The sequence below is a fragment of the Zeus faber genome (assembly GCF_960531495.2).
Source record: "Zeus faber genome assembly, chromosome: 6".
Classification (NCBI taxonomy): domain Eukaryota; kingdom Metazoa; phylum Chordata; class Actinopteri; order Zeiformes; family Zeidae; genus Zeus; species Zeus faber.
The window spans coordinates 21,005,210-21,031,363 of NC_137201.1; the positions used below are offsets into that span (position 1 = coordinate 21,005,210).

Consider the following 26,154-nt stretch of genomic DNA (forward strand, 5'->3'; position numbering starts at 1 on the left):
CCACACACACACACACACACACACACACACACAGGACCAGACACATCTGTTTTGTGAAAGAGCCGCTCTGACAGTTTTCCTGCGGGCATTTGCGATGTCCCTCCTCCGTCTTTTCACCTTTTCACAAAACGACTGAGCTCCCTGCCGCCTTTCTTCGCTCCCGCCGTTGGGGGTTTCTGTCGTCATGTAGCCGGTGACCTCCCATGCGCTTGTTTTTTTTTTCTTTTTTTCTTTTCTTTCTTTCTTTTTTATGCCTCCGCGCCGTCGATAGCCATGGCCGGAGGCGTTATGTTTTCGGTGTGGTTTCCGTCTGTCCGTCCCATTCTCGTGAACGCGATATCTCGGGGACACCCGGAGGGAGTTTCATTCAAACGTGGCACGCACGTCCACTTGGACTCAAGGATGAACTTATTCGAATTTTGTGGTCAAAGGTCAAGGTCACTGTACATATCAATCTAGTGGATAACCAAAAAATACACTTAATACCTTTTATTCAATTCCTTCAAAGTCTTCACTCCATTTATTATGAGTCCGGACAGACATGGATGTAAGCTGCAGCTTACATCCGAGGCATACAACCGCGGCGTGGTACTTCTAGTTCTACACATCTACTCATCTTCTCCCACTTGACCTGGTGTTTCTATAAGAAGTAATCAGATTTAAGGAACTCAGGAGCATTTAAGTACAGAGTTACAGATGCACTTTCCCCCCGCATTACCACTGAGGTCATAAGAACCTAAGAACTTTTTCTTAATTTCATGAATTAAGTTAGGGGCCCACAGGGGTAAAACATACATTTATATCATATCATATATCATAAAGAAAATATTAATTTAATATTAAAGTGGTAATCCGTCAGATTATAATACCATATTTGATACTGGCGCCATATTTAGTTGGCACTTTGTAAAAAACAGCCATTCAATGTATTTTCCTTATTCACATGCGCTGTTTCCATTGTTGGCGGCGGGGTCTGCCTTTCCCAGCTAGAAGTGAAAGGCAGCCTCAGTGAATTTGATAAAGCAGCGTAGCGAGTTGCAGTCGGTAAACGGTCGATACGGATGAAATTTTCACAAAAAAGGACAACCTCGGTTGAATATCCCCACCACTTCAAGCGTTGGGGATATTCAACAGGAAAAACAACGGATCAGAAGAATGCAAACTTTAGAGAAGTCAAGGCGAAGACGAGGGTAAACCAGGATGTTGGAAAAACAAGTTGTGGTTTCTAATGGAATTCTGGGACTCTGGATTTTAACTAAAAAAGTTGAAGAAGAAAAATAAAAAAGTCGTTATCTGTCTCACATACAGACATTATTTTCTTTCAATTCTTCGCTTCTCACCTCGCCGTGTCCATCCTTCTCCAGCGAGGCCTCACGACTTCTTCGACGCCCAGACGATGGACGCCATCCGCCACAGGGCCATCTGCCTCAACCTGGCAACCCACATCGAGAGCGTCGGCAACGGGCACAGCGTGGTCTTCCACAGCAGCGTGAGTCCGTCTGACCTTTGACCCTTTCCCTTCTCGCCTCCAGAATGACTCAGTGTAGTTCAGTCAAATAAAGAAATTAAAATGTATTTGTGAATTTAAATTCATTTGTGACAATGGCGGTAGTCTGTTTAAGTGGGTTCCATGCTGTCATTGTAACGTGGAAATGGGTTCACGGTGTTGCTTCGGCCCCCTGAAGGTCGACTACGTATTAAATCCTAAGGAGGAAACCCGTCAGTCGATTCTTCAAGTCAAGCAGTCGCTTCTTCTTTTTTTTTTTTTTTTTGTCGGTCAGTGTGTGCATTGCAATAACAGGATAAAACAGATTTATTTTTTTAAGATAAAAACGAAAACAAATTAAGAGCAGCAATAAACGCTGCTTTATTCTCTGCGCATGGGGAGGGGGGAGACCGGGACGCCATCTGCGCTCGCCGTGCCTCGTCACTCGCTCGGAGCAGGGTCTCCTCGTGCGTGTGCGGCAGGCAGGCAGAGGGAGCCGGCCCCGCCCTCCCCTCCCCTCGCACATGTCTCCGACGACCGAGCGGGGGAAGCGAGGTGAGATGCCTCTTCTGATAATAAGCGAAAATGCTTCCTAGATGAATATCTTAGTCTTATTGCAAGTTAGAAACGGAAAAGGAGTAGGGTGAAGAGGAGTGTGCACCTTGAAGGGCTTATCGCTACTACGGTCTTTAATCATTTCGCCACGGGGCCTGTTTAATACGGGGTCGGTGCACTCTCCGCTGAATATTACTACTATTATATTATATTCGTATTGAACAGCCGAATCAGATTCGAATGACAAAATTCTGAGGGGCGAATTCACAAAGAATTGGATTGCGGCCGCTAATAGCACCATGAATTCTGCATCACATGTGCCCGCTATCGGCGCCGTATTAGCGTCCGTTCACTATAGATATTGCACTAATGATATGCTCGTGCAAACACGGCCGTAAAGTTTTGCTGCTGAGTGCAATTTGCGCATGTTTTGCGTCTGATCGCAATGATCCAGGTGACAAAGGGGGCCGGGGGGGGTGGGGGGTCTCCATCGGAGAGTCATTACGCATTTCCATCGCTGCTCTACACTTGCCTGTTTTACGAGTTATCAGTGTTAAATAAATATAAAACTTGAAATTATTGTCGGACAGTTATTTTGATTTAATGTGTTTAATGAAAATGTAAAATGTAAGGAAACTCTTGGTGGGGCTGCGCCGTTGCTATGCAAAATCGTGATGGTGGGGGTTTAAAATAATTGTCTGGCAGGGGGGCCATCTGATTGATTTTATATATATATATATATATATATATATATATTTTATTTTATTTTATTTTATTTTTTTTTTAATTTTTTTTATTTTTTGGTTTTTACTTTAGAAATTCTAGTTCTCAGTGAACCTCAATAAAACAATCTAGTAACGAGACCAGTTAATTTCATATATTTTACTTTACCAAGTTCCGGGTCGCTGCACGGGAAAGACCATAGCCTGCGGAGCTGTCCAGGCTCGATGCCACCTATGGTTCAATGCCAGTTTTGACCACTTTATCACTATTCCCTATAACTTTAAGTTGTTTTTTTCTGTATCTTTTGAGTTTAATAGGAATTATAGAACTGTTTTTGTCAACGTTTGTAACGCCTTATTTGTACAAAAAATGATTTATAGTTTCAACAGGTTGCTTTTGGAGAGCATTTTAAAAACCACAGACTGCTGCGCGTTCTGCTATCTGCTGATGCCGTGACAATAATAATTATAATAATGATAATAATGTCAAAATATAATTTACAGATCACTGGAAAGTCTTGGCGTGACACCCCTTATAAATGTGCTTCATTGCACCAGCTCTGCGAAGGCGATTACACTGCGGAGCCTTTTTTTTGCGTTTTTATTTTTGGTCTCATACAGTTACCACCAGGCCTCTGCAGGCAGTAATAGCATCACTCCAATTGTCTGTGGCTATTTGCACCGGTGTTAGTGAATTGGACGTTATTCGTAACGAGGCAATTTTGCATTGAAAGGAGCCAATTTTGCACTATATGCATGCATAATAATTTATTTAAATAGGCGCAAATTGCGCCCTTGCACCGAGACGCTATTTGCGTGGCAGCGCAGTTAGCATTGCATTTCACTGTGTGCGGCTGCTTTGTGAATTCGACACTCGCTTTTTCTGTAATTTGCGCCGGTTTAGCGGCCGCAAAAGCCGCGCAATCGCTTTGTGAATTCGCCCCTCGGGTACAGCCCTAGTCCACGGTTACTTAGAGCCTAATAATGGTGTTCAGTGATCGATTGTTTCTGTTTTTACTTTAGTTTTCGGTCGATAGGGCCGATATAGACTTGCTGTTAGTACATGGGCTAACTTCAGCTGCAGATTTACTCCATGCACTTCCTGTGAACCTGAGTTGCCTCCAGGCTGGGTGTTGTTTTTCTCTGAATCGAGGTGCACGGGAAAGACAATGGTGTGTGTGTGTGTGTGTGTGTGTGTGTGTGTGTGTGTGTGTGTGTGTGTGTGTGTGTGTGTGTGTGTGTGTGTGTGTGTGTGTGTGTGTGTGTGTGTGTGTGTGTTACATTATGAATGAGTCTTAAAGTGCTTTTGCACCACCAAAGACTGCAGAAGCCAACATGCTACCGGGGGAAAAGAGAGATATTTGGTTTTGTTAGCGCTTCACCTCTCTCGTTCACTAGGGCTTCATGACATGGGTGGTGAATGCATTTTTAGATCAGTTGCCAGTCAGAAGGGCTCCACTAGGGAGCGCTGTGGCTCCTTTTCAGGCAATGTTTCAGGTGATTCATCTAGCTTCCACACAAACCTTTCTGTTTCAACGTCCCATCACAGCCAACATGTCCTCAGGTAATGGGACGAGGCTCCAACGAGCTCCAATCTCCGCCGGAATACTAGAAGCCATTTGTTCCGCACTGTTCCACACTGTAAACGTTCAAGATGGCCGAACACTTTACTGTCTGCCTGCCACCGCTCAGCAGTAGTAGTCGGAGTAAATAGGAAACGCCACGATTATACTGGTATAGTAAGGGATTTGGGTCATTGTGAAACAGTTAAATGTTGACGGTAGAGCTGCATTATAGTAAAGTAACCTAACAGCCATCCCCAAAATATCATCACATTATCAATATCAAGGTATTTGTCAACAAATATTGTGATATTTGATTTAGTCAATATCATGTATTGTATTGAACTGTGAGCTGAGTTTATTGTTATATACATGTACCTACCGAGGAGAATAATTGGAGGTAATGAACACAACAACATACAGGCACAAAAAAAAACACACACACACACAGACACACACACACACAAGGCTGTGTTGTCCTAGCAGTTAGTATAGTTTTACTGCAGCCTGTCAGATAAACAATAGAGGTCAAAAGAAACATCATCCTTAGACTTGGTGTGTGTGTGTGTGTGTGTGTGTGTGTGTGTGTGTGTGTGTGTGTGTGTGTGTGTGTGTGTGTGTGTGTGTGTGTGTGTGTGTGTGTGTGTGTGTGTGTGTGTGTGTGTGTGTGTGTGTGTGTGTGTGTGTGTGTGTGTGTGCGCACTGCATGGAGACCCAACAGTGAGTCACTGACAGATGGTGATTCATCACAGTCAGACTCTCCTAACAGCAGTCATACCTGTGTTTTTGTGTGTGTGTGTGTGTGTGTGTGTGTGTGTGTGTGTGTGTGTGTGTGTGTGTGTGTGTGTGTGTGTGTGTGTGTGTGTGTGTGTGTGTGTGTGTGTGTGTGTGTGTGTGTGTGTGTGTGTGTGTGTGTGTGAAAAATATACCTACAATAAATGTGCACATATACATTCATTGTTTCTGTATGCCTTCACACCTAGACTGTCATGTATATTTTGCATATAGAAATGGAACAGAAACCATTATTCTAACATAATGGTCGGCCAGGCTGGTTCCTGTGCAGTGTCTGCACCCTCTTGGGAAGCAACGGTTCTTCCATGCACATGTGTGCATGTGCTGTATTGCGTCTTTTCTGCATGGATGACCAACCCAGTTTGGGGAGGAGGATGTACAATGCTCAGTGGACTCTTGTAAAGGCGTTTTAGCCCGTTCACTAGTCACCGCACACAATTCATTACCCCTGGCCATTTTTCCTTGTGATAGCACTTTTTTAATTCACAGCTAAATCAAACTATTCCTTGTGCTTCTTCCTCATAGTCCGCACCACATTGTAACTAATCCCACCATCCACTGTGTTGTAAAGTGTTCCTTTCTACTGTGTCCCTCTCCTCGACTCATCGTCGCTTGCCAAGAATCTTAAAAGAAGTGCTGCACGAAAGGAAGACAAGCACAGGAAGAGGTTAAGAGCGGTTTTCACATATTTAGACAGGGAATGAGTGGGAGGAAGAACAGCACGAGAGAGAGCAGATTATAAGGGGAGAGGGTTGGGGCGGGGGTGAAATGGAGGGCAGTGTCATGGAAATCGGAAAGGAAATCTGACCGGTCAGTCAAAAATGTCAGACGTCCATTCTCCTTGTGTCTGCCCCCTGGGGAACTGCGGTCGGGCCGGCGGGGGGGTGGCTGCGTCACACGGAGGCCCCGGCGGACCCTCCCGGCCCCGGCGGGGGGAAGGGGCAGAGCCTCAGGGTTTTGACCGGTGAGCCCGCCGGCATGCCAGAGCTCCGGCCATGTTTATCGAGGGTTGTTGCGCCGATATACAGTACGTCATCCGCTGCTTGACCCCGTGACACGAGACAGGCACCCAGATTTAGCAAGCCCCTCCCCTCTCCCCCCAGCTCTGGCCTGCTGCTAGACTATTAACCCCACTTCCACCCCCTACTCATCTCTTCCTCCCTCCCTGTGCTTTTGGTTCTTTGTTGCTTTAATTTCACAATTTCTCCGTTCATTTTTTATTTTATTATTTTTTTCTGTCGAGCTGGTGTGAGCAAACTAATGAACCCACTGATTCTTTGTCTGATTCTCTGCAATCCACCCATGGCTCTGGGTCCGTCATACAAATAATTATACAAATTCATATAAAGCAATGAACAATTTAATTGTCTCTTTCATTCATTTCATGCCACTATCATAGCGTGGGTGATGGATTTTGGCTGCAGGTCTGGGGACAGAGATGGGGCAGGGGCAGCTTCTGGTCCGGGGCTGAAGCCCGGCCGGCTGCTGCATTGCATTGGCTTGCGCTGTGACGAGCACGTTGTTGTGCGGAGCAACCTCTCGACGAGATCCATCCAAGAGCGAGCGGAGAGCCCTGAGAAAGCAGAGCACTCGCCCGCAGCAGGCCTCCGAAAAAGCTCCTCCACAAATCAAACACTCCTTCGAACATTTGGACAAGATAAAGGAGTAATGTGAAATATGGGTGGAATTTATCAGCCCCTCTTGGATATATGATGATGAAAAGCTTTTCTGACTTTGAAGTACTTCTTTTAAAATATAGGAGTCCTCTCACGGTGATGTACTGCGTATGATATGGTGTAGCAGTATGATTTGATGCTGTATAGAGATAGGACTTCATTTACTACAGTATATGGGGGGCTTTATAATCCTGGAATAAGGGAACATAAGGGGAGCCGTGTTTGCACTCTAGGGTGTACCTGGTGTTGACAAACGGCCCTTACACAACCATGTAGCGCAATTATTGGGGCCCGATGAGTCCCATGAGACGGCTGCCTATATCATAACGGATTCCCCACCCTGTTGAACAGCTGACAATATACATTACGGGTTGAAGGCATCATTTGGTTTTCTCCAAACGTAAACCCTTCCTGACTCGTCAGGCCATATTACTTTCTTCCGTTTCTTAGGGCTCCAGGTTTTGTGCCCCTCACACCAAGTTGTTGTGTCTTTGAGTGTTGGCCTTGGTAGGAAGCCCTGTCGCCCAGCTTTGTAGAGCTGTAAAGTATCTGTAGAGGTACCAATTCAATGTTGTGGTAAAAATTATTATTATTTTTTTTTTTAGGCCGCACTTTCTATTGCATTTCTCCACTATCCTGTTAAGCACCGGTCCATCCCTGACTGGTTTGCTTTGACTCGCATTGACTGGCCGCTTTGACTGCGGTTTGTCCAGGTTTGGCCGATCCCGTCATTTTTGACGCTGTTCCTCGTGCCACACAGTCTTTTGAGCAATTCCGATGAGCAATTCATGCGCGGACTATTTGGGCTCTTTGCAACTCTGTTAGTTGTCTCATGTCGCTTTGAAAAGTCACATGAAAGGGCTAATGGTCAGATCATTTCATAGCTAATGTTTGCTGCTAATACTGTAGGTAATCAACCTAATATGACTCACCAATCCAGCCGCATTTGTAGTTGTCATTTAGTTACTTCAAAGATAAACTTATTTTCTCTTGTGCTTTTCCTTCTGCTTAAGTGTCACCTAAAGTAACGGTACATGTACTTGGTTTATATTCTTTGAGGACTCACTTCTGCTGATGACCAGACCGACTGGCACAGTGTCTTCTATGCAACTGGAACTCATCCATGGCGCGGTTTCTCCTCAGTGCAACTGAGCCTCGCTGCGTTGACCTAAAAACCCGGGGCCGCTGTAGGCCGTTTCCCACCCAACTACACAGCGTCTCATCCCTCAGCCCGAAAGTCTCACCACTAATGTCCTGGGTGGGTGGTGTCTGGGAAGAGACTGCAGGAAGGAGCCGGTGCCGGGGGTTTATAAGATATAAATAAATCAATCTCCTGAAACCGTGGGCTCGGTTGATCCCAACTAGAGCGTCAGTGGCTTTATTTGGAGCGGAGTAAGAAAAAGACAAGTTAGATTGGTTGAAAGGGGAGGAGAGAAAAAAAGAAAAAAGTAGATGGATGAATCATGATATGCAACTTATTCTTCCCTTTCCGCTCGCTATGGAAAAGGCAACACGGGACACAAGTCGGAAAGTGTCAATTGTTAAATGAAACGTATTGACTCCGATCGCGACCGAAAAACGGTCGGTGTGCGTTTGAGAGCGGGAGGTCAGGAAGAGAGATTCTAGGTCTTCTCTTTTCTCAGTGGAGCCTTCTCTCTGCCGTCCTCTAAACCAGTTTCCATGAACGCCTCAGCCGGTCCCCAGAGTCCCCGGAATCATTTCAGATATTCATGTGCGTAAGAGAAGTTCTTCACGTGTGAGCTCATTCACCGGCCTAAAAATAGACGAACCTAGCAAAACAAGACGATTGACGCAAGACGATTTTATCTGCGGCTATTTTTGACGAGCTCGGTTACTTCTTTCTTTTTTTTTCTTTTTTTTTTTTTTCCCCCTCGGGCGTTCTTCTCCCCACCAACAATATTTGTGCAAATTCCAGGCCCGTTTTTTTACTACAAAACAACACAGTGTGAAGGATCAAACGTTACGCAACGCGATCGGCCGCATATCCAGAATTTGTTATGGTCTCAGCTGTGTTTTCGCAAGGTGGAGGGCGCATATTATTGTGCCGTTATAGGCATGCGATGCCGTTTTCCTGTGGAGAATGTAATTGGTCCAGGTGACGAGAGGGGAAAAAAAACAAAAAAAAACAAACCTTGATTACGCTGGACTCTGAGTGCTTGGTTTCAGCCGAAAACACGGCAAATTCTGCTTGACATTTTGGAGCCGCCGCTGTCTGAAGTGCCGGCCGGAGAGCAGCGCCGGCGGCTTGTTTACGACCATGGCCGCTCGGCGTCGAGTCCGCGTCTACGTTCCCGGCTCTCAGGAATGCCGGCGATTTGATAAGTGTGACTCAGTCGAGTCTAGATATTTGCGAGATCCCCGGCTCGCGTCTGGCTCCGCATGCTTTGTTCTCACAACACCCGGCGAGGGAGTTTGGGATGGATCCAAATGAATATTGATATTGCCCTGAATTATGAAAAGCCCTCGCATTGGTTATTAGTCTAATGATCTTTCATTGGATCCCTTGGTTTAACTATTAAAACACACAGCCTCGCCGTGAGTCAGATAGAGGGAGGGGTTTCTGTGAGCCAGATTTGCAGGGTTTTCTTTTTTTAGATGCCAGTAGAAACCAAAAGATGCTTAAAAATGTGCTGAAAAATAATTAGTATAAAAAAAAAAACTTAAAAAAAACCCCTGAACCCTCCATGTTGTGATTATGTTAATGCGACGGGGGCTATGGGTACTCACTAGACTATTGTACCGGTGTTTGATGTTGTTTCTGTATTTATTTCCATTCTCTCTCGTTCTTTGCAGTGTTTTTAGCAGAAGTGACTGATCTCACGCTCTGGCTTCCTCCGTTCAGGTGCTGGCCAGGAGGAAGGAGGGTTCTGGAAAGGTGAAGGTCCTCCTACACTGGTCACCTGAGGACATGTGAGTGTGGACGCACAATTACCTTCTGTTTCCTGTGGTTGGTTTGTTTTGTTTTGTTTGTTATTCAGTGACTATAGATTACATTTTGTACCCTTTTGCCGTCGTGTGTGTCATACTGACCGGGTTTCACACACTCACATACTACTACTACTACTACTACTACTAATAATAATAACCTTTATTTGTACAGTAACCCCCATACACATTGTTTCTAACATTATACATGTTGGAAAGTTCTTTCTGAAAACATAGAGTACTGAATTGTGGAGTTTGACCACTAAACTGTTTCTCACAATTTTTGTGGTCCGGTTCTTTTTTGGGCGGAGATAAATCATGACTGGATGACGTAGCTGGGTCATACTCGGCATGGCCCCTCCCCCTAAGACGATATGAACACCGGGTCGGGCCGTTAGAAACAGAGCATCAGTGGTGAAGTAAGATAAGCTAACAGCCCGGAGTTTCGATAAAACGCTGTTTTGGGAATAAACACCTGGAGTATAAGGCGTCTCCAGGGAGACTGTCAACTCGCGCCACGGATGCTGGGGGGGAAGGTCCCGTTGGTTTGATCGCACGGGGTTTGGTTACGTTAGCATTAGCTGCATGCTAGCAGGCCGCGTCACCCAGACCTGGCCTGCGGTGGAGCCAGCAGGGGGCAGTGGAGAGCGGGGGGTCCCGAGGCCAGACAGCAGCGCTTTGGGCTGAGCAGCTGGACTGGGTTCAGCAGAACATTTAAACATGGAAGTTACTCCAATGTAAACGTTTGACACGATTGGGCGTGGTTTCAGCGTCTTCAGCGGACACGCCCCCAGCTCCTCAGAACAGAGGGAACTGCCTTTTTTTTTTTTTTTTTTTTTTTTTTTTTTTACAATTTTGAAACATCTTTTTGAAACCTGTACTTGGCAATTTGTTTTAATCATTCAAATTTAGCTGGGTGCTTAATTATACATCTTTCTATGGTGTGACAAACTCGGAACGCATTTATTCTTGCGTTCCATGGACTCTAAGAGAAGCCAATCAAATAGTAATAATAAAAAGGCAAACAAGCAAAATGCATTCCGTTAAAATGGATGTAAATGTTGTACTCAATTTCAGAGGTGGGTCATCAATTTAGAGAGACTTTGAAGGATCACGATCCCAAATCAAATGATTTCCATTCACCTTATATGTAATTAAAATACCACCATAGTCACAAATCAATGAATTCACCGCTCTGTGTGTGCATTCACACAATATAAAGCCTGTTCTATCTTTTTTTTTTTTCCCACCACCATTTCCTTCTTGAGACAACAGTAGCGTGTATGTGTGTGCGATACTCTACATATAAGCAGTATATCTGCATCTTTCTCTGATAGTTTTACGAGTCTTTTTTTTTCCATCCATTCCACCACCCAACATGCCAACTTCTCCTCTATGCAAGCGCATACCATAAATCTCTCCAGTGCTTCCCTCTCGGTTGAGCTAATATTTGTTGTGGAGAGCTCTCAGTGCGAGGGGCCCAGACCCTGTTAAAAGTCCAAGCTCTTCTGCTCGGAGCCCGAGGGCCTCCTCAAAGGCACGGGAGGCAGTCGTTACCAGTCATGGCTCTCAAGTCAACACCCGCAGTCACCGGTGGGATTCTCAAGTTCACGCCTGGAGTGCTGATGTGAGAGAAATCTGGATTGGACAAGCGTCTGAATCTGCCAATTCTTATCTGGGTCTGGAACCAGCTTTACCCCGTCGGTGTGGCTCGGCCTGGCTCAGTATTCTGACCGGCATCCACAATAAGCGCCCTTTCTAGTCCAGTGGTGCTAGGCTTGGGCGATCATTGGAGGCATAGAACATGATGTAATGTGGCAAATGCGGTCTCCCCATTCCAGAAGTGCAAAGTTTATTATTTACGTGTAAAGTATTTACACATATTATTTTTATTTTTATTTTATATTTACAAGTATTTACGAGAGAGTATTTTCTCTCACCATAGCAACGGAAAGCATGCGTCGGGCAGAAAATAAAAAATAAAATAAAAAATACAGGAAAACCAGCACAGGAGTCGGGAGGAGAATTAACAAAACTCCACTCCAATTCTCTGGTACCTCTTTTCCACTGCAGACGTTGGCGCTTAAATAACGAAACCGCGCAGCACAATGAAAGTGACGAAAAGAAAGATCCCATGAATTGGCCGGCACTTGCTTGTAGATTCTACGTCTTGTAGAGCCCCCTCCACCTCGGCTGGCACTTATGAGGCCTCAGGCGCACCACCAAGTCCGCCGGACGTATATCCGCACTGCTGCTCTGTCTATCGCTTCCCGGCACGTGGAGGTGCAGGACCGGGACCGCTCCGGCCGACCTCTGCCGCATGTGTGAAAAGGCGCAAGATGGAAATGTTCGGGAACGTAGCCGAATGTGTGAACAGTGAAAACTCACTAGCGGTACGAAAAAGTTATCCCTGTAAATTACCGCGAACTATGTGTGAAAGGGGCTTCGAAACAGCTCTGAGCGGAGAAGGCGAGAGGGACAGAGCGGCCCTCTCCCTCTGCAACCCCTCTCTCCCCCTCCGCTCCCACAATCAGTTTCAGAACACGGCGAACTGCTCTTACACGGTACACCGTGTCGGTGCGGATTTTTCCTGCCGGATTAAAAAAATATATATCGTCTGTCATTTTTGTCAGCTGGCGATCCCTGGAGTGGATTGCTGATTGAAGATTTAATTGTCATTCTGCCCAAGCCTAATGGCTTGTTTCACCCATTCACACACAGTCATACGCTTATGGCGGAGGCAGCCATGCAACCTACTCTTCTGGGGCCGTTGGTGCCTTGCTCAAGGACAGCTGGGCATCAAACTGCTCCTCCTGAGCCAGTGCCACCCCAAAGTAGGAGCGGGTGCAGGAATTGGGCAGACAATTTAAAATCCCTGTAAATACCTATATTCTAAGTCTAGTTTAGAATTGAGTAAAAGGGGAATGAAACCTGGCTCGTTCCCGCCCGGGTCCGGCGTGGCAGACAGAACCGTCTCTTCGGTGGCACACGAGCCTCTCGCAGAGGAGAGCCATCAAAAGACCAGCGTTTGACGGCGAGACGCCGACCGAAGGGGAAGCTCACGCCGCTCGCACGCCCACGCTCCTATTAAGGAGATTCACCTGCGCCCCCTCTGAAGATGATCAAAGAGCCGAAGGGAGGGAATTAAAAGGTGGAGGCAGAAAGGGAGAAAGAGAAAGGAAGAAACTCGGAGGCGGTGGGGAAAGGGGGACGGCTGGAAAGTGAAAACCGCAGCAAACGGGGCAAAGACGGTGAGTCAGCAGGAGAGGCAGGGTGATGCAACAGGAAGGACATTGCAGATGTCAGCTTCCGACGGACTGGCTGTCGCTCCCGCATCCCCACCTAGCCGGCTGCCTCGATACCTCATCCCCCTGGAGGGAGGGAGGGAGGGAGGGAGGGAGAGAGAGATGAAAGACTGGATATAGAGGGAAGCCAGAGACAAAAGTAGTAGAGATGAGGGATATGAAGAGAGCCAGGAAAAAAACAAATAAAAAATAAATAAATTAAAAAAAAGCCAATTGGCGAGGCAGTGATGGAGAGAAAGACAGACTGGGAGTTGACGGACAGAGGCAGACAGTGAGAGACAAAACAGACACAGAAAGAGAGGGATAGATGTGTGGGCAGCTCTTTGACGGGCGGCCTGAAATGTGGCCAGTTACGTTCATTATAGCTGGGGAAAACTGTTCATGTTGTGATTGACATTCATTAACTCTGTTTTAATTAATGAGTAACTGATCAGCAAGGCGCCCTCTAGTGGCAGGACCCTGCAGTGGTTCCCACTATGCACCGATGATCAAGATGCTCCATAATAACAAAATCTGCACAGACACAAGCTGCCTGAGCTCTCTGTGTCTCTCAGTCACTCAGACTTCAAATGAGTTATAATGCACAACATGATTTCAGAAGCTGCAGATATTTAATATTAATATTCTATTATCAATAAGTTTTTAGTGATCACTCTTATGCAGCTTAGGCAGTTTAAGAATGGCACAAGGGGGAAAATCAACATACATGTGTCATTTCAATTAAAACTATACATTATATCCAAAGCAAGTTTATTTTTATTGCACATTTCATACACAAGGGCAATTGAATGTGCTTAAAACAAAAACATAAAAGGCCTTATATAAAAGCTAAGAACAATAAAAAAAAAAGTTAAATAGAGATAAGAGGTTAATGTGCAAATTTAAAACAGGCCTTCCCACTTCAACATGGCTGGACGAACCTGCGCCCACTTGAGTCGTTACTCTTTACATTTCCAGTACGAACACAAATCCTTTCATGTCTCATGCATAGGTATACGACATAAAGGGTGTTGTATAAATATTTGGATAAAAAGACACAATAAAATCACAAAGTGCAAGTTAAAGCGGGGAGCAGAGATCCATATGACAATCAGACATTATGCATTAACTTCTCTGCACTACATATTATCCAAAACACATTTCTGGGTCTATTGTCTGGTGAGATAGTAGTAAAAATAATGACAAGTCGATCATTGATGGTCATTGATCGTTGATGACAAAGCCTATCAATCTTGTTGCATGTCTTACATTATCTCAAAGGTCCTAGACATGTATTTATTGTCGTTGCAATATAAGACAAATGAATTGATGTTGATATATTCTGGCTCCTTTCGGCATGGAGAGTGTGCGGTCGCCCTCATTTGGAAAGTGTGTCTTGCACAGTGTTGCAGTTCCTTGACACTGACCTTCTCAGGGAGCCTTTCCGCTGAGGGCCTGTTATGCAGAGCAACCTTCTCTTTTCTTTCTTTTTTTTTTTTTTTTTTTTTAAACAGTATGCTGCTCTGTGATTAACTTATTGTTTCTGCCACCTCTGGGACTTTGGAGGCTGGGAGCCAGCCATCAATCCAGACTGGGAGAACCGGCTTTCGCTCTGGCAAGAACTCCTCCATCGCTCTCCCCACGGAGGCCTCACTCACAATATACATTTCTAGCTCATAAAGAAGCTGGCCAAATACCGGTCTCCTGTGGAAAATAAAATAAATCCATTTGTCTTTATTTGGCTGGGTGTGACTGAGAAGAGCCTTTGGTCAGTGACCTCGAGGAGCTGCAGGAGCGCTGCTGTTCTGGCTGCTTTGTCTTTGGAAAGGCGTGCGTGCGCGCGTGCGTGCGTGCAAGGGCCCGCATGTCTTTATGACACCCTCCCACTGGGGCTCCCTGTGTGACTCGGATCCATCAGAGTTTAATGGTGCATCAGAACCACACACACACACACACACACACTCTCTCGCACACAGTGACATGTTTACAGTTGCTCCGGAGAGCAAAGTGCGCGCGCGCTCATGCGCGCGTTTACTGTGCAACGCTCACCAGGTCTCCCTCCTCATGCTTTGAGATCTACCACAAACCCGGGGACGACCTTGGAGGCGACTGCTTCTTGTCTCCCTGCTGCCTCCTCTCTTCCCTCTCTCGCTCCCCTTTCTTTCCCTCCCGCACCACCCGTCACCATTCAAGGTTGCGGAGGTCTTGTATGGGGGAAGCACCGTACACATGCACTGATATATATACTCCAGAGTGCAAACGGTAGTCGCACCGATACTGTACTACACAGATGATGAACGCGATCGCGAACACTGAGGCCTTTATTTTTTTGCAGATAACAGGGCTGTGTTGAAATGGGATTCAATGCGATTTTTTTCAAATCTCAGAAAAATTGTGATATCAATACTTTGTTTGGGAGTTATGCATCCATTTTCCACTTAAAATACATACCGCCACAGTGACACATACATTTGAATACTTTAATCCCTATTGGACTGGATATGTTCCCTGAAATATTTTTGTCACGCTCATCAGATGCTATATTGAAATGTCAGTAGCAATTCTCATTATGTTTTATATACAGTACATTTCCTTACATCGCTGAAGAATCGTATCTTGAGTCATGGGTTTGGGTTTCATGATGGACTTTTGAATCCTTCGTTGCAAATGTGCTGTTTTGGCCTGACGTTCTGTACCCCGAGTGTCGGAGCCACACAGGCTCGGAACAGAAGTCGTAACAGCGTTCAGCCTTCACTTTAAAGTAGTGCACCCTGTTCCTGTATCGATTCACTTCAGTGTTTCATGACTCCACACAGAGAGTCCTTCCACAAAGTTAGAAACGGCAGTTAACCAGGCGGCTCAGAGCAGACGTTAGCCAGACATTTCTTGCCATCGTATCTCCTTGTTCTCATATAGTGACACACACACACACACACACTTGTTTCCCCACTTGTGTATTTTCGTGTGTTGACCTCATTTCTGCTAATGTACTGGAACTCGCATGCAGTATCTTATAATTTTGTCAGCACGTACATGTGAAGGATGAAAGTACACAAAGCGTAAGTGCAGAATTCATTTGAGAAGAAACAGCTGCTCCAGTATCCGACGGGAGAGTCCATTTTTTTTCCGGAGCAGAGGGGGAGACTTGGGTTGTTCCACTTAACGATGGATGGAAAAGACTTTGATTTGGCTGTAGATGCAGCTTTTCGATCGTTGCTCTCTTGGGTTTGACGCCCACATACCTCCGAGTGTTTACATCCGTGCTTGTCCAGGTGTCTTCCTATGTTGTTCAGGTATATTTTGCATAAATGCCTCTGGTGATGCTCCAATCAGACTTGGATCAAATCCCTGATGCAATTTTGGGCTTGGGTTTCAGGCTCTAAATTTGCTTTGCCTGTGTTGCAGAAGGTTTCTTTTAGAGCATCAGTGCGGTGCGACGAGTAAAATGAATATCATGAACAAGAAACTATAAATTGACATGCGGGGGTTGGGTGTTTTCACTGCAAGACATGAACAACAAAAAACACATTTCCAAAATAACACACAGTACTTGAAGCGAGCTAAGATTGTAAATTCTGGCTTCCTTCAAGCTCTGTAAAATCGGTAAAATTGGAAACTTGTAATTTCACCACAGAAGATTCACTTAAAGAAAATGTGTCTAAATTAAGATTCGATGGAACATAATTTCTCAAAGATGGCTAAGTAATCGTGAAATCACAACTCAACTGTTCCCCCCGGATTTATTATCAGTCCTTCCAGGATATCGTGGAGCTGTTTGTGTGATTTTCATTTTATTTTTTTGCAACCAAAATTGCTTCTCTCAAAACTTTGCGATCTTTCAAAGTTAAACTTCCACCGATAAACAAGTCGTATGTGATCACTTCCTGTGATGATGCGCGTTCTGCACATCACAGACAACTGGAAAGATTAAATATAAACATGAAGGGGCATGGACTCAACGCTACAGAAAAAAGGAGATACTGTGCTTCTGCTTGGGTTCCGGTAAGAAATGTTGAAATTGAATGTTAAATTGAACACACTGTAAAAAAATAAAAATAAAATAAAATCAGAACCGTATGAAGGTGCGGTGACGTAGACTAGAGTTTAAGTTCTGTTTGTTTGGACATTTCATGGCTAAAAGTTGGGTCAATTTTGAAAAATTGCAAGCTCTCATTGGTTGAATTTGGTATAAATTATTCGCCCTACTCGTCCACCCCTCCGACTCCGTTCCCCTCTACCCCTTCGTCTCCCTGCCCCTCCACCCTTCGGTCTCCCTGCCCCTCCACCCCTCGGTCTCCTTGCACCTCCTCTCCTCCGCCTCCCTGCCCCTCTACTCCTCCCTCTCCCTGCCCCTCCACCCCTCTGCCTCCCTGCCCCTCCACTCCTCCGCCTCCCTGCCCCTCCACTCCTCCGTCTCCCTGCCTCTCCACTTCTCCGTCTCCCTACCCCTCCACTCCTCCGTCTATGTTTCCCCACTCCTCCGTCTCCTAGCCCCCACTGCTCCGTCTCCCTTCTCCTCCACCCCTCCTTCTCGCTACCCCTCCACTCCTCTGTCTCCCTGCCCCTCCACCTCTCCGTCTCCCTGCCGCTCAACGCCTCTGTCTCCGTTCCCCCACTCCACCGACTCCCTACACCTCCACTCCTCCGTCTCGCAACCCCTCCACTCCTCCGTCTCCGTTCCCCCTCTCCGACACGCTGCTCAGTGCTGAATGTGCAGCATGTGAAACGCTACCTGAACGGGCTGACGGGGCATGGGAGCGATTTTACTGGCGTCCTGCCCGCCTGGTGTGTGTGTGTGTGTGTGTGTGTGTGTGTGTGTGTGTGTGTGTGTGTGTGTGTGTGTGTGTGTGTGTGTGTGTGTGTGTGTGTGTGTGTGTGTGTGTGTGTGTGTGTGTGTGTGTGTGTGTGGGTGTGTGTGCTATCTCTGGGGGCTCCGGCGATGACGCACATGGTGACGGGGGGAATGCTGGGGGTGGAGACGGGAGGAGGGGGTGGAGGTAGGAGGGAGGTGCAGTCGACTCTTTGTCTCTCCTCCGCTGCCTTTTGTTGTTGCAGGGATGGTGGTTGCGGGTGGAGGGGGTGGGGGGCTACAGTACGGTGCGTCGGCGCAGTACAGTACTGCACCGTGTGCGTGAACCTGTGACGTGTGTGCCCGTCACCCCACCCTCCCACCACCACCTCACTGCCACCTCATCCTACCTTTTGTAACCTTCAGCGAAGGTTGTAACGAGGAAGCCGCCACAGCTGCACACACACACACACACACACACACACACACACACACACACACACACACACACACACACACACACACACAACATTTTTTTTTTTTTTTTTTTTTTTTTACCGCGTCTGTTCTGCTGCTACAATTGAACGTTAACTATCATGTGGTCAGAGAGGTTACAAGGGTGTCTCACTGGAGGAGTGTGTGTGTGCGTGTGCGTGTGCGTGTGCGTGCGTGTGCGTGCGTGCGTGCGTGCGTGCGTGCGTGCGTGATGTGGTCAAGGCCGTGTTACTTATGGAAATGTACTTGGTGTTTCGGAGGAAGGTGTTAACATGTGCTCTGGACTCAATGAGGCTCTTTGTCCATCCCCAGCACCTACCCCCCCACTCTATCACTCCTTTACTCTCTCTCTCTCTCTCTCTCTCTCTCTCTCTCTCTCTCTCTCTCTCTCTCTCTCTCTCTCTCTCTCTCTCTCCCAAGAGAGCTCATATTCTGACCACATGCACTGTGTGTGTGTGTGTGTGTGTGTGTGTGTGTGTGTGTGTGTGTGTGTGTGTGTGTGTGTGTGTGTGTGTGTGTGTGTGTGTGTGTGTGTTTGCAGATTGCCTGATGTGTGGGTGAACGAGACGGAGCGATCTCAACTGAAGACTAAAGTGGTGCACTTATCCCAGCTGCCTCAGGACACAGCCATGCTGCTAGACCCCAACATCTACAGGTGTGTGTGCGTGTGTGTGTGTGTGTGTGTGTGATGTCATCAAACCAAGATATGTCCAATGTGTTCATGTCGGAGGGTTGGATCGATACTCATGCCATGTACACATGTCGTAATGGGATCCACAAGTGATCTCTATCACTTTTATTATAATTGTGTCTCCCCTCTCTCCTCTCACAGTGGACAAAACAAATAAATAAAAAGAAAAGGGTAATAAGGAAACTAAGCGTAGCTTTATGGCGCTCCATAAAAGGCTGGATCCTGAAACAGGAACAATGTGCCTAAAATAACAGAGCGTCTTTGTGCTGGAGGTCAGCGCACAGCGGAGTACAATAAAATAATCATAATAGAACTGTCACCACTTTGCCAGTTCACGTCAAGGGTTTCTCTTAAACCAGGGGTCACGATACAGCCCGCGTTGATAATGTTTGTTAAATCTTGTCCACAAATGATTTTTCTATTTTCTCTTGGGGGTCTCTCTTATTGTTGGACCTAAATCAACATGTAATCACACTCTCCAACGTGCAAACATCCACTGTTGTGTCTGTTCACACACACACACACACACACACACACACAACACACACACACACTGAACTATTCCTGGCACGCGCTCACGTGCACTCTCCTCTCTCTCCCCAGAGCACTGCCCCAGAAGAGGCTGAAGTGAAGGTAAGGTCACGAGCCGCTGTGAAAACCCAAATGTCTCGAAGCGTCCCATGATACTCGCTGGACGGAGACAAGATGGCAGATGACCTCCATCTCCATCCAACTAAAAAAAAAAAAAAAAAGTTTAATAGGCGTGGCGTGCGCCATCGGGTCTATATAATCCATTTTCAGCTCCCTCCATGCTCAAATGTTGAAAATCTGCACGTTGACCAGGAATGTCAAGTAATGAGAAAGGCTCTTATTTAGCCTCAATCTGTTACTTTGCTGTGAATAGTAACACACAATATTAGCAGCGCTGATAATAATAACAATAACAATAATAATAATTATAAAAGGAAAAAAACAGGAACGTTTGCCACACTCTAGTTGCTGCTGGTGCAATCATTTTGGGAGCTAAAAACTGGGTCATGGGCCAAAAGAGGAGGAGAAGCGCTGCACTGAAGCCGTAATAAGCGTCACATATGAGAGCGTAGGGGCGGCCGCTGATCGGTATCTGCACGAGTCCCAGCAGCAGGAGGAGACATTCCACCTGGTTGACCGGTTGCGACGCGCTCCCGCGGCTTTATTACATGAAACACAAAACCAGAATCCACGCTGCGAGCCCGTCTGTCGTCAGAACGACCAGATGTGCAAAGAACAACGAGGTCGGCGCGTGCGTGTGCGTCTCAGGCCTCTTAGACACAGATTTTGTGACGCCCTCCATAGTGACCGGGTGAACCGTGTTTTATTTCTCACCCTCGTCACGGATCAAGCGGCGACGCAGAGACGATCAGGGCGGCAGCTCGTCACAGAAGAGCTTCATCAGGGGTTTTGCTGCGACCAAAAATGCCTGACTTACCTCTGCCTCTCTCTCTCTCTCTCTCTCTCTCTCTCTCTCTCTCTCTCTCTCTCTCTCTCTCTCTCTCTCTCTCTCTCTCTCTCTCTCTCTCTCTCTGGACTATAAGGAGTCTTCCCTGGACTTGTTCTGGGGGTGATATTTATCAAAATGGACCCCCGCTCGCCTGTCGGTCTGGATGAGGGGGTCCGAAGTGGAGCAAAGCAGAAGGGGATTGAAACAAACGCACACATCTACATCCTGTACGTTAAAAGAACACGTCAGCACCTCGTCCTGTGGCTTGGGAACGAGCGTTAAAACAAAAGAAAAAGGTTCTGTTTTTACCCAAGCGAAACGGAATGTTTTATAACAAAACCCTGAAATGAAATAGGTTGATCTTAATCCTCGGTTGTGTAAAAATGAAACAAAAAAAAATGTCATGTCAAGAAATTTGCATATTTTATAAGTGTTTGGTGTAAATATTCATACAGATTTGTAACTTATTTTTTTACTATGAAATTCTCATGTATTGTAGAGTTGTTGTTTTTGTTTTTTTCTTGCTAGAACCCGTCGTTACTGTGACGATCCACGTCAGACTTCACCTTTGAGAGAGTTCATCACATTTCAGTATTTCTGTTTTTAATGAATAGGCTCCTTCGGAGTGGTTGTATTTATACTCTGAAGAACATGATGTTTTCCAGCTCGTCTTTTCACAGCGAGGCCTCAACGCCCAGCGCACACTGTAGCCGTACGTGAGCAATAACCTGAAAATTAACTTTGTTGCTGCGATGCTCTTCAGTCTCCACGGCAACCGTGGAAGGGCTACAGGACGGTTTCGGCACCGGAAGACGTTGACCTTTGACCTGTGACCAATACAGTGTTAATCCCCGGCTATTCTTATTGGCATGCAGGGTAAGGGTCCAACAACAGTGGTTGCCTTGTTTTGGCGGTTACCAACCACCTTGTGTGCTGTGGTTGTCAACCACTTTTCAAATGTGAAAAAACAGCAGATTTTTTTCCTTCAAAGGTGATGAAACAAGTGAGAATATTAAAATATAGATTTTAATTATGTAGGAACATTATCACTCAATCATAAAATGCTTCAAATTGGGTGACCTTTAAAATTGGGCAGCTTTTCAACCAACAGCTGATGCATGGTTGGCACCTGGGCAACGGCTTATAGAAGTTGCCGTTGGGCTCTGACTGTTCGTCCTGATCAGTTTGTCGCGGTGGATTAACAATGTTTTTGTCTCAAGCCTTTTTCAAGAGCTCAAGAACTGATGCTGTTAAAATATTAGTGTTTTCTACTGTATGTTTCCACCGTCAGAAGTGGGTGTTTCACTGTATTTGGAATAAAAATGTGTGCAAGGAAACGAAAATGACTCAGTACTGAGACATTTTACTGAAGGAGGGGAACAAATACATAGAATGGCTCCAGTAAAAGTGAAAGTACCATGTTGACGTTTGTACTGAAGTAAAAGTACAGAAGGACTTTCTCTTAAATACTAAATGAATAAATAAAGTACTTAAAATATGAAACGCAAAAGTAATTGTCATATCCAGTGTCCTGATATTACAGACTATAATACTTCATAAAGTGTTGCCGTGGCTTTTTTTCTGCAGATGATTCTCATGCAAATCTTGATTAAAATGTACAAAAAATAGTACGGGTTGGTTCCTAATAATTGATAACCGTGCAAATATGAATATAAATCCTGATCTTTAAAAAAAGAACGAAAGTAATGGGACCATGTTAAAAACTGTAGATATTTGCTTTAGGGAAACAGGCAAAGAATAGTCGAACGTCTGCGACTGAATATATACTTAAGTAAGTACAGATATTTGGAAAATGTATTCAAGTACATTTTTCAAGTGGCTACTCCGCCCTGGTTTCGGTTTCGGTTTTCGGTGCGAAAGGCCCCGACCCCGGCTGCTTGCGAGCACGCCTGCGGAGGAAAGCTGGTTCAGAGAGAGGTCTGCCGCCGTCCTGCTGCCGCTTTACTGTCTCAGACACACACACACACACACACACACACACACACACACACACACACACACACACACACACACACACACACACACACACACACACACACACACACACACACACACACACACACACACACACACACACACACACACACACACACACACACACGGTCCAGGGGGATTTAATGAGCCCTTCAGGTATCTCGGGATTTTCCGGCTAAAAGGTTTTGCCCACAAACTTCACCTTTTTAGAGAATTGGCACCGTGCCCGACCCTTTTTTTTTTTTTTTTCTCCCCAGACACCTCATTCCTCGCCGTGCAGGTTAACTGTACTGAATTAATTTGGATCAAGTGACGTAATATCACTTTGAATATAGAGAGCGTGGGCTTTGTGCGATGTATTTGTATAATTTGATTCAAAGTTCCCAGTAATTCAGCCAAACCTCCTCACGAAGAAAACAAACATATGATGAAGTATTCATCATGTACAGATGCAGTTTATACGAATGTGTTAGAAAATAGATATCGTCGATTAGTTATTGCAACTTATCTCGATGAAACCCTACCGACCATAATCCCATCATTTTCCATCATTTTCGTGTCCATGTTCATCATTTTTTCCATTAGTCGCTATTCCCCTGTATTGATTTTTTCCATCTGGCTCGGTCGGGGGCTGTGGTCTTCTTCCACTTTGTCGTAATTCGGTTCGACACTGCGGTTCTTAAAATGCGATCAGGTATTCTGCGACTCGGCGGCCTCTCTCCGCGTCTTAGGATCCGCCGCTGGACTGAGATGCGTCCCCGTGAGTAACAAATACCCCTTTTTTTTTTTTTTTTTTTTTTTAATGGGATGTTTCAAATCAAACCAAGGACGTTGTGCAGCGACATCAGTTTCCAGCCGACGGACGGACGGACTGCAACCGCCCGCGGAATCTGATCCCGCCGCCGTCACAAAACACAAGGATGTCCGTTCCCCCCCCCCCGGGTGCTGATGGTTGACTCATCTCCCTCAATTGAAACCGGGGTGTTCTTTTTATTTTCTTATAGCGTCCAGCGCACTAGAGCCGGGCGAAATGGAAGAGTTAGTTATGAATAAAACAGTATTCGATTATGAATTCCAAATGGGGGTCGTCACATTTAACTGCAAGTATATCAGACCAAAAATGAACAACTATAAAACATTACAATGTTGGTTCATACCTTCATATCGTCAATTAACACTGTATCGTAGTTCGGTATCAGGACATTAAAATGTCTTCGCTTCATTCCAGTAGACTGAAAGACAGTTGCGCGTCGGCCCTGCTCACTTTGAGGACACAGACGGGGGAGGCTGCTGTGGAAAGATGAAAGGTGAATTGAAAGGCCCTCAGTAACCAAGCGCGAGTGATCTCCAGATCAGTGGTTCTCAGTGTGTGGTCGGGGGACCCCCCAGCGTTCCTTCAGGACATTAGAAGGGGGTCCCCAGCCAAATCAATTTTCATTTCCAAGACGTCGGCGCCGTGAGAGGAGGCACGGCGGTGATCTGATGGTAAAGCCAGGTCGGCTTGCCTGGGCGGGCCCGGCCTCCCGAGCCGATGATTTCACCTGATAGGTTGTACGTGAAGGAGGTTTCGCGAAACAGGTCGACCGCAATGAACGAGGGGGCGCTCTTGGCAAATGAAAAATATGAATAGTTACCAAGCAAATATACACCTTTGGGGGTTTTTCTGAGCCGAGGTGGAAGTTGCGTGAGTGTTTTTTTTAGATGGTACAAGTGTGTTGGAGCTTCATCCAGTCGATTTTGGACCACGCCACCACTAAAACAAATTGTTCAACACCCACGCAGGTGGCTCCATATGCTTCACATTGCCTCTTTTTAATTTTTTTTTATTTAATTTTTTAAAATAATGATTCACACTTCATCGGCAACGCCGCGCGTCAAAAACGACAAAATGAAAGAAGTCGTATGACGCAAACATGGCAGTTTTACACGCAGCACAGTGACAGGATCCCATACCAGGGTTTTACGAGGGAGAGACCGCACGCACGGTGCGTCGCGCGAGGAGGAAATAAACCATAACGAGAGAGAAATTCCAAACCCTTCACCCGAGCCAGTTTTTTTTCCCCCGCTCCGAAGGAGATGTCACTCTCGTTGCGTTTTCAGATTTGACGTACAGCTGTTTATTTTGAATGGCCCGTCAGTCAACCTTGTGTCCGTAGATTTTTTCTGATCTTGTCTCAGCGCATCGGGGGGCGATGTGCGTCCACGCAAGGACGCCGCCGCCGCCGCCGCTCCGCTCCAACCTCTGCTCCGCTGTTGCCGCCGTCCAAAACCCCATTGTGGAGTTTTGCGGGTCGCCAGAATTTTCTGCGCCGTCTGTTTTGGGGCCTAATAGGCCGCGGTTTATGTGGCTCCAACATCCCGACTGGATCTCCTGCGGGGGAGGGGGGCGTCCATGAAGCGGAGCGTACGTACTGTACATCCGCCCGATGGTCGACCTGCGGAGGATCGTTGACGTTTCCAGGCAAAAGTACTTCCTCTCAAATGTAATTTAAGTAAAAGTACTTGCCGTATCTAGTGCCCTGGTATGATGCATGGTATGGACTGGTATGGATCTACAAATTATGTAGATCCTCTTTACAATTTATGCAAAATAGCATCGGTGGAGTCATAGCAGGGGAGGATATGAACCGCTGATAAAGCAGTTTAATAGAGCAAGTCCCGGAGTTTTGTGAAGTGATGTGACTGTGTTAGAAATGTAGAAGAGTAAAAAGTAAAGATATTGGCCTTGAAATGTAGTGGAGTAAAGTCTCCGAGATAATTAAATCAGACGGAGAAGATGTAGTTACTCCAAGTCCTGTGTGTGTTGTGTGAGTTGAGCAGCATTTGGGTACGGAAGAGAAGTCTTTCTTCCCCTCTCGCGATCGCTCCATCCATCCCTCTTCCGTCGTGCGGCGGAGCCGCGGCGGCAACTTGTTCTCCTCGATGACAGGATTTCATCAGATCTGCAGTGTGTTTCATCAACGTCTGAGTGGAACTGAGGCTCTATATATACATCAGTGCTTCTGATTATTAATTTAACACATTTATTATAGATTTGATCCTTAACCTGATTATGAATTTAAGACAATACAGTATCTATGATCCCGGCGCAAAACTTGCTTCGTTATTTGCAAACGGAACTTTATTTAACTTTATCCACTCCGGTAACCAGTGACCAAGTCCCGCCTCGGCCTGCCTTGGTTACCGCACGATTCCGCCGAATTACATTCCTTCTCGGTGTCCTTCTCGGCCTCCCCCACTCGCGACTCCTTTCAACCATTTTCCCCGTATTGTGGGTTCTCCCGCTGTTCCTTTCGGCTGGGCGTCCTACCAGTTTGCCGGGGGCGACGGCGCATAGCGACGCAAACGCCGAATTGGTTCCGGAGGTCGGGCGCCCCACTCGTCTCGGGTTGCGTGGCCGCTGACCTGGCCGCGGTCGGCTCGGCAGGTTGATTCGGGGGCGGGAACGGCGGCGCTGCTGTAGCGGCCGCCACATCGACGGACGGATGTGCTAATACGGGGGCTCAGGGAGCGCCGGTCAGTCGGGGAGCGCCGGGCGACCGCGAGCCACATGTGTACCGGAACATGTCGAAACCGCTTGTCCGAATCGGTTCGGCTACGCTGCTCCATAATGTATTTCCCCCTGTGTGTTTCCTGGAGGACTGGGGGGTAAAGGGAGGAGAGGGGTGGTGCTTGGGT

The 26,154-nt window shown here is 46.4% G+C and overlaps 1 protein-coding gene across 1 annotated transcript in view; it reads left to right on the forward strand.

Moving 5' to 3' along the window:
* Positions 1-22,018, forward strand: part of aebp2 (AE binding protein 2) — a 30,219-nt gene extending 8,201 nt beyond the window's left edge. The window contains exons 5-9 of the mRNA XM_080002006.1: positions 1,365-1,489; positions 9,660-9,727; positions 18,852-18,965; positions 19,605-19,634; positions 20,576-22,018. Of these exons, the coding sequence (XP_079858132.1) occupies positions 1,365-1,489; positions 9,660-9,727; positions 18,852-18,965; positions 19,605-19,632 (335 nt within the window). The 3' untranslated portion in view covers positions 19,633-19,634; positions 20,576-22,018. The remainder of the gene's footprint in view (positions 1-1,364; positions 1,490-9,659; positions 9,728-18,851; positions 18,966-19,604; positions 19,635-20,575) is intronic.
* The last annotated feature ends 4,136 nt before the right edge of the window (positions 22,019-26,154 follow it).